Below are 15,376 nucleotides of genomic sequence, written 5' to 3' on the forward strand. Positions count from 1 at the left end.
TAGCTAGCGGTGGCCCATGTTTCCCCAGACAGTGCTCGGCACTGTGTACTCTGCCCCGCTCACCTCTGCTGTACACGAGAATCCACCTGAACCAGTGGGAGGATGGCTTCCAGAACTTTGCTTGCCGAGCCAGGCAGCATCTCCAGCACTTTCTTGTCCACCACCATTTTGTCCACGATGGTCTTGAAGTAACGCAGGGCGCTCACCACATCTTTCTCGTACTCCTCTAATCGACTCAGATTCTAGGGGGGGCAGATCACGAAGAATCTGGGTGAGACAGTCTAGTTGGATTGTCAAGCTGTCAAACCTGTTCCAGAGACTCCAAAACATCAGCATTACTCTGTCTTCTCTTGATATCTCCAGACCTGGACTTTTGGGAGTTTCTGTTTGGTCTTTTACAGCAGAAGAAATGAAACAGCAGAAAGAAAGCGTCTTATATGCCATGTCTTTCAAAGAACTCAAGTTTTAAAGAAACAGCATATAACTCTCAGAGGCAGGAGCTTGTGCACAATTTTGCTCTGCTTGATAAACATTTCTCCAAGAATTAATATCCCTGTTAAGTTACATCACTATTCTGGTCCATTAACCTGAACACTCTTCATCACAAGGGGTTAAGAAAACTAGCTATACAATTGCAAAAACATTAAAAAGAATGCTGAAGATGATAATACAAGATTTACTTTCAGCTGTGTTGATGTGTACCTATAAAGACCCCACACTAGTCTTTAATTAACAGTCTCACAAACTTTATAAAAAAATGAACATGGTGGAATTCAGGGTAATAGGACACAATAACTGAACTGAAAGGAATGCTCAGGACTGAAGTGAAGCCACACTGCAGAGTGCAGAGTTATGACAGAGGAACTGTCTCCTTGCTCTTTCTGGAGTTAGGCATGATTGCAGCCAATGTGGGCTGTACCTCTGGACTGAAGGGACTGCAATTCCCCAGAGATGACAACAGTAAGGAGGAAAATAAAGGGAAGAGGGAAAAAATACAACAAAGAAGCAAGCAAACAACATCACAGAATTCCCAGAGATGCAGGAAACCTGTCCCAGTGGTCCGAATTCCCACGATCGACTGACCTTGTTCACAGGCTTCTCTGCCACTTTGACAGGAGGCTCGGGCTGCACCTGCTTCCCTTTTTTCGACGGTGTCCTCTTTATTTTGGGCGAGTGAAACTTGTCCTTCAGCTTCATGGTGAAGGAGGAGAGGTGGGATCGCTGGGAATCTGATTTAAAAAAATGGCAGGGAAAAAAGTGAGGCAAGGAAAAGAAGCTGGGTGCTGCAGAGATACTGGAGAGAGATCAAGCTTTTTCCACCAGGAATTCACGACTTCACTTCCCCCGCCACCACTGTCCTGAACTATTTCAAACAGGTGGCCTGATCCCCGTTTTCTGCTGGAAAACGTCCACCCCAAGTGTATTAAAATGTAAAACTGCATGATCTGATCACTGTTTACATCCTACCTATGCCACACTTAAGAGGACCCTGATTTTTTTAATTTTAAACAGTATCAAGTTATGATGTCGGATCCTAGGAACATCTGAAGATTAAAAAAAAGAAAATTCGATTCCATTATGTATGTTTTAATACATACACTTATAACAACTTCAAAGCAGAAAACGTGCACACATTTCTGACATATGACAAATTGAAAATAAATTCCGTTTGCTGTCCAGGTAGTTGCATAAAAAGCACTGACAAGGCAGGCAGAATCCTATGTTTGGGGAATACTGTGTGCGCGCACAAGCTTGCCCACATGTATATAAAAGAATATTGCAACTGTGCCACAGATTATGATAACAGGACTGAGCAGCAGGAAGACAACAGACAACAACACTCCAGGGACAAGCCTTTTATTACAAAGTAATTGGAATTTTATCCATCTCTAAGGTAATCTTAATTTTTAACCAGGTGACGCATTGATCTCCATCAAGCAACTCAATTGTTTTCAAAGTGAGAGAACTCTACTACAGAGGAGAAAAAACATTCTGCTTCCTGTACCAGCAGGCTGGAGGAAGAGGATAATTTCTTACATTTATAAATCACTCTTCCTCTTGAAGAATCTCAAAAAGTTGTACACATAGAAGGGGGCCTATGTCACCCATCACTGAAGTTTTGCTCTCTTTGGTGCCCTGGGTGACATGTCTCAGCCCCACTACACAACAGATCAGGCTTAGCCCAGAGTGGAATTAGGCACAACACCAGGTTTAACACCCATACTTTTTTGTAAAAGTGCCATGAGATGCCATAGACCCTTGACCAAGTAGCTAGAATCTCGATTTAACAAGGTTCTTATCCAATAGATGACACCTCCTTCAGCACAAAGTCCGCTGTCGCTATCTAGGGCCAGAATTGGAAGAGTGACACCTACTGGTCTACTGACACCACTTGCCACAGCAACTTGGACTTCCTTGCAGTTCTTCCACCTAGTGCTGGGCGATAATTTGATAACGATAATTATCGCGATATAATTTTCCTCGATATAATTTTAACAAACGTTCGATATATATGTTTATGCTTTGCGCATGCGCACAAAATAATGCCCGAGTGTGTGTGCGTGTTGCAGACCGGACAGCTAACGTGGTGTCGTTTACCCACACAGTGGTGGCTGACAGGATTGTAGTTAGAGTGGAGAAATGAGCGACACTCAAGCAAATGTAGTGCTGCCAACGACCAGCTCAAAGGGCGATGACTTCTTCGACAGAAAAGGTCATTCAACTTCGGAAATTTGGAGATATTTTGGCTTTTTACGATCAGACATAAAACAAAGCACTTTAAACTTTGCAGTCTGTCTGAGCCATCTTCTATGTGTGCTTTATCACACTGCAGTAAATTAATTTTTAAAAATAAAGATATGTATTTTGTAAATTTTACTCATGCATATTTTGACATAAAAAAGACTTGAATACTCTCTACCTCAGATTTGTTTAATGTTTCTGCTGGTTGGCAAGTGTTTGTTATGTTCTTAAAATAAAGAGTTGTTTAATTTACCAATTAACTGTCTGGTTTCTTCAACTTTCACTCAGGAGAAAAAATCTGCCTTTAAACTGGAAAGAAATAATGATTTGACATTTATCGTGCTGTCAATGGATGACCACTCTTGTGAGGGTCCACAGCATTTACAGAAAGAGCTCTCTAACCTTCCACATCAAATGTGGATTTTTCACAGTGGCCAGCTTGTATGTGTGTGGGCGATGGTGTGCCAATGACATGTCACTCCTATATACGCTTGACACTTATCTCATTAGCATCCTGGTTACAGCCATTACCCTGCATGGCTGACTCATTTCTTCACAGCTATTGGCGACATGCCTTGCCACTTCAGATGTGGGCTCAAACACAACTCAGAGACCACACAGCACACAATCCCTTCTCAGCACCTCACAGGGCCATAAAACCAGAAGATGTCTGAAGAGAGAGAAACATGGCTCCAGACCCCCCCGTTACTAAAGTGTTTTTTCTTTTTTTCCCCACAAGCACAAACATTTGACTTTTTGACTTACTGTCCGCCAGGTTGCAAAACCCTGAAAATGTGTTTTCATTAGGATTTTACTGTTTTTATTTTCTTATACAAAGTTGTCCTATTGCTTAATTTTGTGGTTCATACAATAAAAACAGCTAAATAAATTCAAAGAAGCAAGATTATCTTTAATTGGCATTACTAAAGAAATGTGCTTGACATAATTCAATGAAATTGAATTTTCAAAAAAGCAACAAAATCAAGAACAGGCTCAGGAACACCTCTTCTATGTAATTATGCTTTAGTAATGCATTACATTCTAAAGTGGCAGTCTGGAACCGGTTTATGCTATAAATTAAACCACCAGACAAAGTAATGGTAACATTTGTCTGTATTTTTCAAATCTTTAAGTTTTTTCTGTCTGCTTTATTTCCAGTGCTCAGCTGTCACAGTTTTTCAAATTGCTGATTCACAGCAAAAATGTGCAGTTTTTTCTCAGACTTGCTGAGTCTAGCTCAATCAGTCAGTACTGCCAAACAGCCATCATCTGACTTATTCCAAGACTCATGACATTTGTACTTACTCGGGTGTACAATATTTGAAAATAAGCTCACGTCATAAAATTATACAAAAACATTGACTATTCCACCAATTCAAAGGAACCGTTAGAATTCACTTTTTCAAAAGGCTGGATAAGAACACTTAACTATGGACTGAATGGCTTCTAATATTCTTAACTGAACAAAGAACTAGTATACTATTGCTGTAAAATTACACACATCTCATGTCATGATCATGTCAGTTGTTACAGACGTGAAACACTGACGACACAACAAGCTTGCTCCATAACATTTTAAAAGGAATTTACACAGAAATCAGGTCTCTAGGTTAAGTTCATTCAACATAGTACACATTAGTTAAGTGAATTCCCTAACTTAAAAAGGGAGACAAAATGTTTGGCCTGTACCTGCATAGGTCTATATTTCAAAACACAGGGGTGTCGCAGCTAGAAGTAATGTAACGACTCGTGCTTTACAGGAGTTGTATTTATAAGATGACAGCAGGTAAAACAAATGTCCAAAATGAAAAGCAGGCAGTGTCAGGAAGGACAGTTTAGAGACAATAACTACAATAACTGCTCCGAAGTGACAAATCTAATTTCTTCCTTCAGTTTTTCCATAGTCCCACTTCTAACTCAAGCTGGAACAGATCTGAGTCATTCACAAGCATGGGGCTGCATCAATATTGAGATGTTTACCACTCCAGAAAGTATCCTGTTCCAGACAGGGGGGCTGATACTTCACTGTACTACAGAGGGCTATATTCACATCCTAAAAACAGTCTGGTGGCACTGAAAAACAAATCACCACCTAGCTTCATTCTAATGTCCTCCCAAAACCCTTTACAGGATGTTTTGGAAGATGCAACACTAGAAAATGACAAAGAACAGTGTGTAATAGAATAACAACAGAATAAGTCATAAGTACAATAAGCAAAATGAAATCTGCTCTAGTGGTTAAAATGCATTAGAATCTGAGATTTGTATGGAAAAGAGGATCTTGAGAAAAAAACAAAAAAAGTAAAAATTACAATTTATAGAAGAACATGGCCTTTCTAATGTGCAAGTTCACAGAGCAGGAGTTGTGAATAAGCCAAACAGTTGGTTTATCTAGTGTTCAGCACATTTGATGTGATCACATGCTTGGAAGAGTTTCTCTGTGTCCAGCTCAACACACACACAAACACTTTTCTGACTGCAAATTGACATCTATTAAAATAAAACTAATTCTATCCATTTCAGTTGTAGCCATAAATTGGTGAATTGGAAAGATATAAATCCTGCTTACCCTTTGGATTAAATTGGAAGGTAAACCAGGTTTTCAAAAACTTGTGACTAATGCTGAAAATGTTACAGCGAATGGGGCAAGTCCAAACAAAGTCTACATTGTAATGCTATAAAAGCTTTTCTTTCTGTATATCATTATAAATTATAGGAATCTACAAATTATATAAACTAGCTGGGAAATAACTGATCCAATTTTATCTTTTCTCCCCTTTTTGTATGTATGTTTTGAGATGTTATGATTTGATGTATCTTTATTGTATATACATATACATTTGTAATTACCTCTATAATTTTTTTTTTAATCAGATTTTGTGATACAGATGCTACAACATGTTTTCAACTGTTCACCTCCGACTCGGTAAATTTAAGATATATTAAAATAATATTACCAGTTACAGAGGGGTCTTCTATGACACTCCTTTTTAAAGTTAAAAAAGGCCATTTTTTTATACAACATATATATACTGTACCCATTCAATTGCTAATGGTCATTTTACACTCATCTCCCAGTGATGACAGCGGTACCCGCAAGGGAAGAACGAGGACATACTGACAGGCTAATCCTACCCTCTCACTCATCAATCAATTGACAAGATCTGCAGCAACACACAGGAGGTTCAATACTGACAGAGGAGGGGTGCGGTCCTCAGTGACAACATGGCAAGCTGGGAGAACCCCTGAAACCAAAGGCTGGCCAGGTCACTCAGAACTGGGAGAGCCCTGGCTGACCAATCCCAATCCTACAACTTGAGGCAGTGAGTCAACAGCACTACACTGTTTGGGGAACCCCGTTCACCATCGATATGTCAGATATGACCAAAGCCTGCAGCCGAATTTCTCTAATGAGAGGTGTGAAATGATTAGGCTGACTGCCATTTCAGGCAGCACAGTACTTACTAAAGGGCACCAGCCCCCTGACTGGATAGGTATTGTCACTGAGGCACAAAAAGCCCCTCAAGAAACCACAATGGTTGATAAAGTCACTTGCTGATGTTTCCTTTAAATGCAAAGAACAATAGAGTAAAAATGAACAGCAGTATATCACTACAAATGACTCTGATATTATGAACATTGGCTCATGACGTAAAGCATGACAACTTCATCTACTTTTTGTCAAATCTGTTGCATTTACAAGCCAGGTCATGCCAGGTTGATGGCAAAGATACACCAAGAACAAAATGTCACCCTTTTCAGTAATCCAAAATACTTGCAGCTCATACTTAAGTTGAATGTGTCTGAAGAATATGCACCACTTCTTAAGTTAGGACACCTTGGTGATTCACTTTAACAGACCTGGGCACAGCCAGCAACAAGCAATTACACGTGTTCACAACAACACACCATATGCTTCACTGGTATGAATAATGAATTAGTAAGAAAACAAAAGTTAAAAATGAAATTCAAAGCAAAGAATCACTTAAAATCACTTGAATCAAGAAAAAAGAAAAGTTGTGTAGACTAGTGGCACAACCGATAAACATTAACAAACATTTAGATTAAAATGACTTTTAGTACAACTACTTAAACACACATGATAAAATATATGTGACTTTTTAATTGGGAGTGGCAGCTGGAACATTTGCATTGTTATGGGGAATTTCTAATTTCTATGTTTTTGATTTACATTTTCCAGGTATATATCTGTGGAGTTAAACGTGAATTGTACTCCACAACTGACTGAATGTCCTACCATTAGCATGAAGACTAGGAAAAACATCCAATATGGCCAAATGTCACTGGAGTTATCAGTATTATGCTGGGAATTTACACCCTGTGATGTCAATGATCACCTTTTCACTGCCTGATTAAAACAAGTATTTATCTCCTGGGTATAGCTAAGAAGAAGGCCTGTTGACTCTCAGTTCACATTTGTTGTTGCACTCCATAAAAAAAAATAATTAAAACCGATGTGATTCTATTTTTAAATGGCGTCTGGAACAGGAGACTGTCATCACCAATAATGCTCCCCACCAATCATGTGTTCTCTTGCACAAGTTGTAGAAGTGGAATATTTCCAGCAGGCTGGAATCTAGACATTCGTTTATGAAGAGTGGGCGTGCAAACTCCTGATGCAATCTTATTTGAAGCCAAAACACAGGCTCTATTCACTAAGCCCACAGGATCTTTGTGACAGCTGCACTCATAACCAAGCTGCCAACACCTCTACTGCTCCATTCCCACAGCAATAGGGCTAGTTTATTATTAAACCTTGAGTGCAGCTCCTTTCACCTTGGAAACAACTAAAGGAAGGATGAGTTTACCCTCCTGCTCAACAGATGTTTCCAGATGTTCTAGCAGCAAGAAAAAAAGGAACAATCTTCTCTACCTTTCCACTCAAAACTGATACATCAAAGCTGGCATTATTTTTAGGAGTAAGAATACTTTATCACCACAGTAACACTGCAATATACAATATTCCTCTTATATTTGTAAAATAAGTTCATTTGTTTTTAACTCCAAACCCTATATAAACTAAAAAGTCTTACAGCCCGATGGAATCAGAAAGACCAGCTTTTGGCAAAATTGGGGGAAAAAAAAGAAAATGTACTCATTGTGTAACAACTGAAGTAATTTCAGGCTATAAGCTTAATTAGTCACAGTAGGGCTTAACACACATCCTAAAGGGTACAAATTTAACTATAACTAATTAAGTTCCTGCTACAGGGTGAAAATGCTACAGTATGCAAAACTGCTGTGCAGAAGGGACTATATGTCATTCTTTAAGTGACTGAAACCTCTCATGGAGAAGCTGTCCATTACTCCTGTCGAAGTATAATAGCACATTTATTTAACTACAATGATCCTGACAGTAATCTGAGGCGGTCCTATTAAATTACAAACAGCATAAGTTGAGCACAAAAATGTTTTTATACTTGAATTAATCCCAGTAGCTAAACACCTTTGGCTTTCAATGTTCACATGAAAACAAATTTCAGTGCTGACAACAAAATTAAGGATTTCAAAATGAACTGTCCACATTTTGTTGGCTAGCTTCTTTTAAATTGAATTATTTCTCCTGCATTTGCATATTCTATATTTATTTGTTGAAGGGGAAGCATTCTGCAGTCAGGCCTCTGCGACATGAGCATACATCCTCCTGATACTTCCTCCTGCTTAGCTTTGGGAAAATGATCCAGAGCTATTTACCCACACTGTGCTGAAAATAATACAGTAATGTAAAGCAGAAACACAAAGAACCTTTTTAATAGAAAATGCAACAACCGGGAAATTAATATATGTGCAAGCAGAAATCTTGCAATCTGACATGATTTGTTTTTGTTTTTTAATTGACCTTTAAGAGAGGTCAAAGGACATTTTTTAACATTTATGAACACCCATCCATTTTTTGACGGCTTTATCCAATACATACAGCTCTCTCTATATTCCATTATAAGCACTGCTTCTTCTGAACTCTGTAAGGAGATAAGATTTTGTATTGCCTTTAGGAAATGTGGTCTATGTTCATCATGAAAAGAGATTATGAGTAAAAGGGTAACTTTCTGCTAGAGAACATGAAGGATCCCCCATTTATGTCCCTGAGTGACCACGCCACTATCTGCACTCATTACTTAAGGATCAGACCAATTCAACTGAGGCTTTGCATGAAAAATAAAGCATATTTTAAGCGCAAAACCAACATTCACTTTCAATGAGATGCCAGAGAATTTAGGAATCATTGTATAAATCACAAGAAAGGTTCAGATAACTACCGAAAGCTTGATGATCATTTCAATGCAAGAATAAGACTGGCTACTTCCAGAGCTATGGAGAAAAATGAAATGCATGTAGAGTAAGAAGAATGGGCTCCCTGTTTTGCATAATAGGAAAATCCCAGAAACACATATGTGCTACATAAAAAAATTTACAGTTTCATAAACAAAATATTGAGAACTAAGAATTGGCGAGGGGAAACTGCTTGTTCGTGTGTTGCATCTACCAGTATCTATCTCATATCATATATTCAGATGTAAATCGGAAATTCCGACGTTTTCTGTATTTGTGGCATATCACATGACAAAAACAAAAAGGCCATCACCTTGCTGAGGCCTAACACTGGCTTAGGCAGGGACAGCATTTAAGATAAATTCACAGTGGCAACTTGAGAACTTAACTTGCAATAAATTCACTCCAGAAACCGCATCTACAGTGCACTGACATTTAAAAATAACTCAAGATGGGTGGTGCAGACATGTTTCAAATGAGTCTATAATGTAGATCTCATAGGCTTGGCACAGGTAGGATTACTTAGCCTGCCAATCTGAATTATCTATGGTATACTAGATAATTCAATATCTATCTATTCAGTACCCTCATATCTTAGATGTCACTGCTCGAGCCTAATCCTGAGACACAGTGGTTACATCGGCTGTGACCCTGTCTATGACCCTACTGTCTGTGTAAAGCTGTGGAGTGCTGTCAATGATTTTAGTGATGGTTTGCCAGACTTAACATCTAATAGTTAAATGTTAAGGGCAAAGAGCTGAAGGTCGAATGTGATCACAGTTTCGGTCCTCAAATCAGAGGGCAAGTTTCTTCAAGCTCCTATTAATTTGCACTGCGGATGCCATGGAAATTGGTACAAGCATGATAGAATGTGCAGTTTGTTGTGAAAAGTCCCTGCTCAGCACTGTAGCTTCACAGAGGGACATTTAATGAGCTGTGCACTTCCACGTCTGAAAACTGTCTACAAATGCTCATCCCAATAGAATCACAGGCACCTTTTCCTCCAATTTTAAAGAAGATGCTAATGGACTGTTTGCAAATCTATGCCAACACACTAAGCACCATAAGAGCTGAAGAAGGTATTAACTAAAGCACAGATGCATCATAAGTCAAATAACCCATCACCTTTACTTGAATGAAATCAATTAAAAGAAAATCACCTAATTATTGATTACTTAATTTATTCTAAAAAATCTGAAAACCAGCAGAAAAAACAGTCATGTTTAAAACATTTTGGTTCTACAGGTGCTGCAAATCCTAAAGAAATTCAGATGATGTGGGAGCTGTTAAGGGTTTTCTCAGAGTGTGTGCTTTGTCACGCTTTTTTGAGAAGTAGAGTCAAGCTCAATAATGGTTTTCTGACAAAGGCCTGTGGTTCTTAATGTACATATACATCCCAAGCCCAACCTGTGACTATACCTTTCTGAAATCAAAGTTTCAGTCAGCTGTTAAAGGCAGAAACATCTGAAAACCCGAAACTACAAACCACTGTGGCGGCACTGTAATGTTGCTGCAAAAACACAAAGTTCTTTACAGAAACAACAGCAGCTAAATAATGCATTACGCATCCACCATCATGTACAACATCTGATGCAATCTCCTTTTACAATACCTAGGACATTTTTGTTTTTCCTCTGCTGATTCCATGTTATTTTCACAGGTCATTCTGTCAAGACAATATTCCTCTTGTCCCCCCCGCCCCTCCCCTTTAAGAACAAATAAACCCAGTTTCCCTACAGTGGGAATGTTAATTCCACTCCACTGAAAGACAAAGGCAGCTCATCCCAGAGCTACCGACAGACCTAGCCACACGGGAGCCTGGAGGCAGTGCAAGAGTTGGCTACAATCAGCTCTGCCCAGCGCTATGGAAACTGCCTGCTAGGGCAATCAGACTGGGCTGCTGGGTTTCTTCCAGTAGCAGAGGGAAAAGGAATCTGAAACACACATCATCGAATCAAAGAAATTACATTTTACATAGTTCATTCTCCTTAAGTATCACAGGTTCATTTAAGGTTTCTTCTGAACTACAAAATGTGCCTCCGTTTCGGTAATTCTGAAAATCCTAATGTTCAATGGAAAAACAAAATGATGGCATTTCATTTCTCTTTTCCCTTGCTAATGCTGCCCATTGCCAGAATTGCAATTCCAACGACATTTACTGTTAGTCTGCTATGAAGAATAAAGCTTTAAATAGCTACCCACTTCTTATTTGAACTCTTAGACTTTAAGGTATTAGGTATTAAATCAAGTCAGAAACAAATATCAGTGCTGTTAGGCTAGTGTGTTTTATTCCACTTATATGTATACATACAAATGAAATTTCTCTCTTTTATACATGTCCATAAATTGTGATTCTCTAGCACAAAGGACCATAGTACTAAGAACCACAGGTTATTCCCAGGCCAGTGAATATTCAGCCTTGTGGTATCAAAGATAAAGCTGCCAGATTTGTAAGTATTTTAATAAAATTGATTTACCGATGGCAACATACTTAACACCACTGCAATCAGCTTCAAAACGGTATGGTTCTTTAAAGAGATGGCGATAACCAATGAACCTCGCATCCACACACATCACCACTGACTACTTCATATGTGATATGAGGTGTTGTATATTGGACTCCTGACTCAGACACTGGTCTCAAAGGAGCAGCAGCACAAACACTCTTCCCATTCACTGTCTGCTTGTGGAAGACAGGTGTTATCATAATGATTATTTACACTGGGCCTCTATTGAGACTGAAGAGGAAATGGATTTAAGTTACTCCCCAAAGCACTGTTGTTATTTCCTTACAGGTGTCAACTATACAGTACCTCACTTTAAGACTTTATATATACACCACACGAGTGTGAGTATATATGTAAACAAAATTGGAAAAATTGTATGGATACAAAGACACAGAGATTCCACATTGGGTGGGTCTATAAGAGAAGAAAGATAACGTTATTGTAATTGTAACAACAATTACATGTAGAAAAAAAAATCCTATAGACTGACAGATGAAGTTATAACTTTGGAAGCTATTTATTGTGCCGTATAACAAGTTAAATGCGCAAAGGTCCTCATGGAAAGCAGCCTGCATTTTGAAGCAAAATGAACTGCCCATTTGGTCTGCTGCTCTCAGAATAAAAGCTTACCTTGTAATTACCAACTACCAGAAGCCAAGGACTGCCAAAACCATTAGAAACTTTCTAGTATTATGCAGCATTTGCAGATAAACTGGCTGCCCTTTCTCCTGCTGGGCATGGGGTTTACCTCTGTTTGCAGCAAGCACTTCATGAAATTCCCCAAAAATAAAACTAAAGACAGCAAGGTGCTAATGAGCTATTTTGTTGTGCTCCAGAAAAAAGGGGTCTGGGCTCTCCCAAGACAAACTAAGTACAGAAAACCCGGAGCTGGTCCTGGAAGATAAATTCCTTCGGAGCCTTTGAATACATGGCTCTGGCCTTCTGAAGCAAAACTACGAATTTGTGAACAGAGAGGCAAAAGGCCTCAGTTATTTAGAGGCACGTTTCTCAACCCCCTCTACGGACCAGCATAGATTCCTGCAGTAATGCTGACCACTCCCTGCTGTAACCTTAAGTAGCATTCCCAAATCAATTGTATTCTTGCAGTTTTTTAGCTTACAAGATCCTCAAACGATGAAGACTTTAGAGAACTGATCCCATGTACAAAAAAAGAGAACTACTCGCTTGACCACTAAAAGCTCTCAAGACCTTTGTGAAAATGAAATCTGGAAGAAGATCCTGTGTATGAGCTTATAGGCCTCCAACAGAATCTTACTCAGGACGCAGCTCAAGAGCTCTACTAGAGTGATTCCAACAGGGAGCTGTAGACAATAATTTTGCACCTCATCTTTCGGGCAGGTTGGAAGTCAGGTATTTTTTCTCCAGCTTTAGTCAGAACCACAGGAGTTCTACATCTGATGCTTTGCTCTGCTGTTTCCACTGCGGGGTAGCAGGGACTAAATCACAAAGGCAACTAATGCATGTTTCAGTATGCAGCGCGCATCTCTCCTGTTTCCGCTCAGAAATGGTAGCAGGGGCCCAGGATGGTTGACTGATACTGTACTGTGCAGCTGATTCAGTTGCACTTAATTCTCTCAGATCTTAGCGCTGCAATTCAATACTCCGTTTGAGAGTTTGTTTGGTACTTCCCTTAAAAAAGTTTCTTAACTTCTTTAACCTTCTCTTAGTTTTCTTAGGTCCAAGGTTCATTTGGCTCCCTCTGATATTCTACATGACTCAAACTGGACCCTGTGATCTTTTTATTAATATTTCCTCAAGGTCAAATGCTAAAACTATAATTATAATTTCTATACTGATGATAACCCTATGTCAACACCTGAAGCCAAGGTAGTGATTTTTTATACAAAAGACTGGGTGATAATTTTAATTGTGTTACTGCTATTACCTTGTCAGTTGCCAGCACTATCCTTGCGTTTCATCCCAAAATGAAGAATTTGGGGTCGATCTTCAATCCCGGATTGACTTTTGAACTTCATAATTATAACGTAAAGCTTTTCTACTTGTTAGAAAATTTTCGTCCTGGCAAAATATTAAACCTTAAAATATGTTTTCTGCTTCAAAATACATTACAGCGTAAAAACAATGTTTCTCCATTATTTAAATGCCCTACTTGCAGACGTCTCTACAACTACACTCAAGTTATGATGCCAGAATTCAGCAACTAACATTCTGACTAGATCACACAGATGTGATCCCCTCACATCTGTCTTAAAGTCATTGCACTGGTGTGCTGTCAAGTTTCAAATGGATTTTGAAATCCTTCTCCTTAAGTTTAATGCTCTGCATGATATGGCTCCTCAGTGTCTAGCCAGAATCTTAGGGCAACTCTTCACATGACCTTTGCTCAGCTGATTCTGGTTAACTACTGTAAGTGTTCCCACTGTTCATCTACACTCTTTGGGTGACTGTTATAGTGATGCCACACATTACAACTACACTCAGCCACATTGGGTGCTTTAAAATTGACCCTATACACTTAATTACAAAAAAACCTTTCAGAAATATAACTACCATTGCTGCTTTGTTTTCTTGTCTTTGAAATGTTCTTTAGGTCCTCAGAAAACAGTTTTTCAAGTAGTTTTCAGACCACCATGAAACGAACGCTTTTCAAAAGGTGCTACAAAAAATAAAGATTATTCGCATCTGCTGGCAATTCCAAACAGAGTTTGGAATAAAAAAAACAAACAAAAAAAAAGATTTCAAACCTAAAGAAGCAACTCTGGAGAATAACACTATTTAGATTAAATATCTACAATTACAATGACTTTTGCTTCAACATTTCTGAATTTTTATGACTGATTTTCTGAAAATTTGAAATAGACACCAGATCTTATCTAGATGCTTACTGGGAATTTTTAACAGCACAGAGATATTTGTTTTCTACTTATCAGCTAGCCCCTCTATCAAAACCGCCAATCTAACCTAACCCGATTCAGCCGCTCAAAGGATCGTAAGGATTCAAACTTCTTTTCCGTCAACTGCTTCTGGCAATAAATGTTTCGGAATCAGTTATTTAAGGCAAGATTAAAATGGTAGAGCAGTCTAGAAAAACATTTTGACACGTCTTTACATTTATCTCAGACTGCAGGCAAGAAAACGTCAGCAAAAGCAACAGAGAACTAGACCAAATAGCAAAAGAAACCTCAAATGCAGAACACAGAAAAAAAGAAAACACAGTTAGGGACTCAAAACACTGAAATCACGGGTTAAATGGAAATCAAACAAAATCTCTTTTGCGAACATATTTTGAAGGGCTTAGAATAGGACATGTCAGTGGATATTTAGTAACCTGCATCCATTTTTTAATTCCTCAGTTCCCATCCTACAATTACTTCTTTTCATTGAATCAAAGCCACACTTCCTTCTCAATTGTATCCTGATGTTTGCAAGCTCACAGCTGGGGAGGCTGTTGTTGCCTGCTGCCATGGATACAAAATGATGTCACCTTTGCAGCTTGAAATCTCTGCAGCTGGTGGTGAGTACAGGGTGGTGCTTCAGCCTGCAAAACTAGTTAGAAACAGCAAAAAAAAATGTATACAGTTTCTTGACAAGATGGATGTTTCAAGCTGGATGGAGCAGAGTATGGCTCTTGTACCCTGTAGACAGTTTTTGAATTTGATGTTTTAGTGCTGCAGATTTCCCTGGTGCATTATCACGACTGAAGATGTGTTTTTTAAGTTTCAAAACAGTTCAGCATATCTTCACTTCAATTCTTGGCGCGGGTGCTCTAGAAAAGCCAGTCTTTTTTCTGTCTGAGAATAGGAAGTATGAATCGAAAGTCAAAACACCATAATAGGCATAGAGGTAAGAAAACA

General features: G+C 38.8%; 1 protein-coding gene across 13 annotated transcripts in view; it reads right to left on the reverse strand.

Annotated features, from left to right (window-relative positions):
• The window catches only part of rapgef1b (Rap guanine nucleotide exchange factor (GEF) 1b), a 90,413-nt gene that overhangs the window by 43,203 nt on the left and 31,834 nt on the right, over positions 1–15,376 (reverse strand). For all 13 annotated transcript variants that reach the window (XM_069183566.1, XM_069183564.1, XM_069183563.1 and 10 more), the window contains 2 exons: positions 1,084–1,229; positions 64–242 (listed from right to left, as the gene is read on the reverse strand). In XM_069183566.1, coding sequence (XP_069039667.1) covers positions 64–242; positions 1,084–1,229 — 325 coding nt within the window. The remainder of the gene's footprint in view (positions 1–63; positions 243–1,083; positions 1,230–15,376) is intronic.

This window comes from Lepisosteus oculatus, chromosome 24, assembly GCF_040954835.1.
Source record: "Lepisosteus oculatus isolate fLepOcu1 chromosome 24, fLepOcu1.hap2, whole genome shotgun sequence".
Taxonomy (NCBI): domain Eukaryota; kingdom Metazoa; phylum Chordata; class Actinopteri; order Semionotiformes; family Lepisosteidae; genus Lepisosteus; species Lepisosteus oculatus.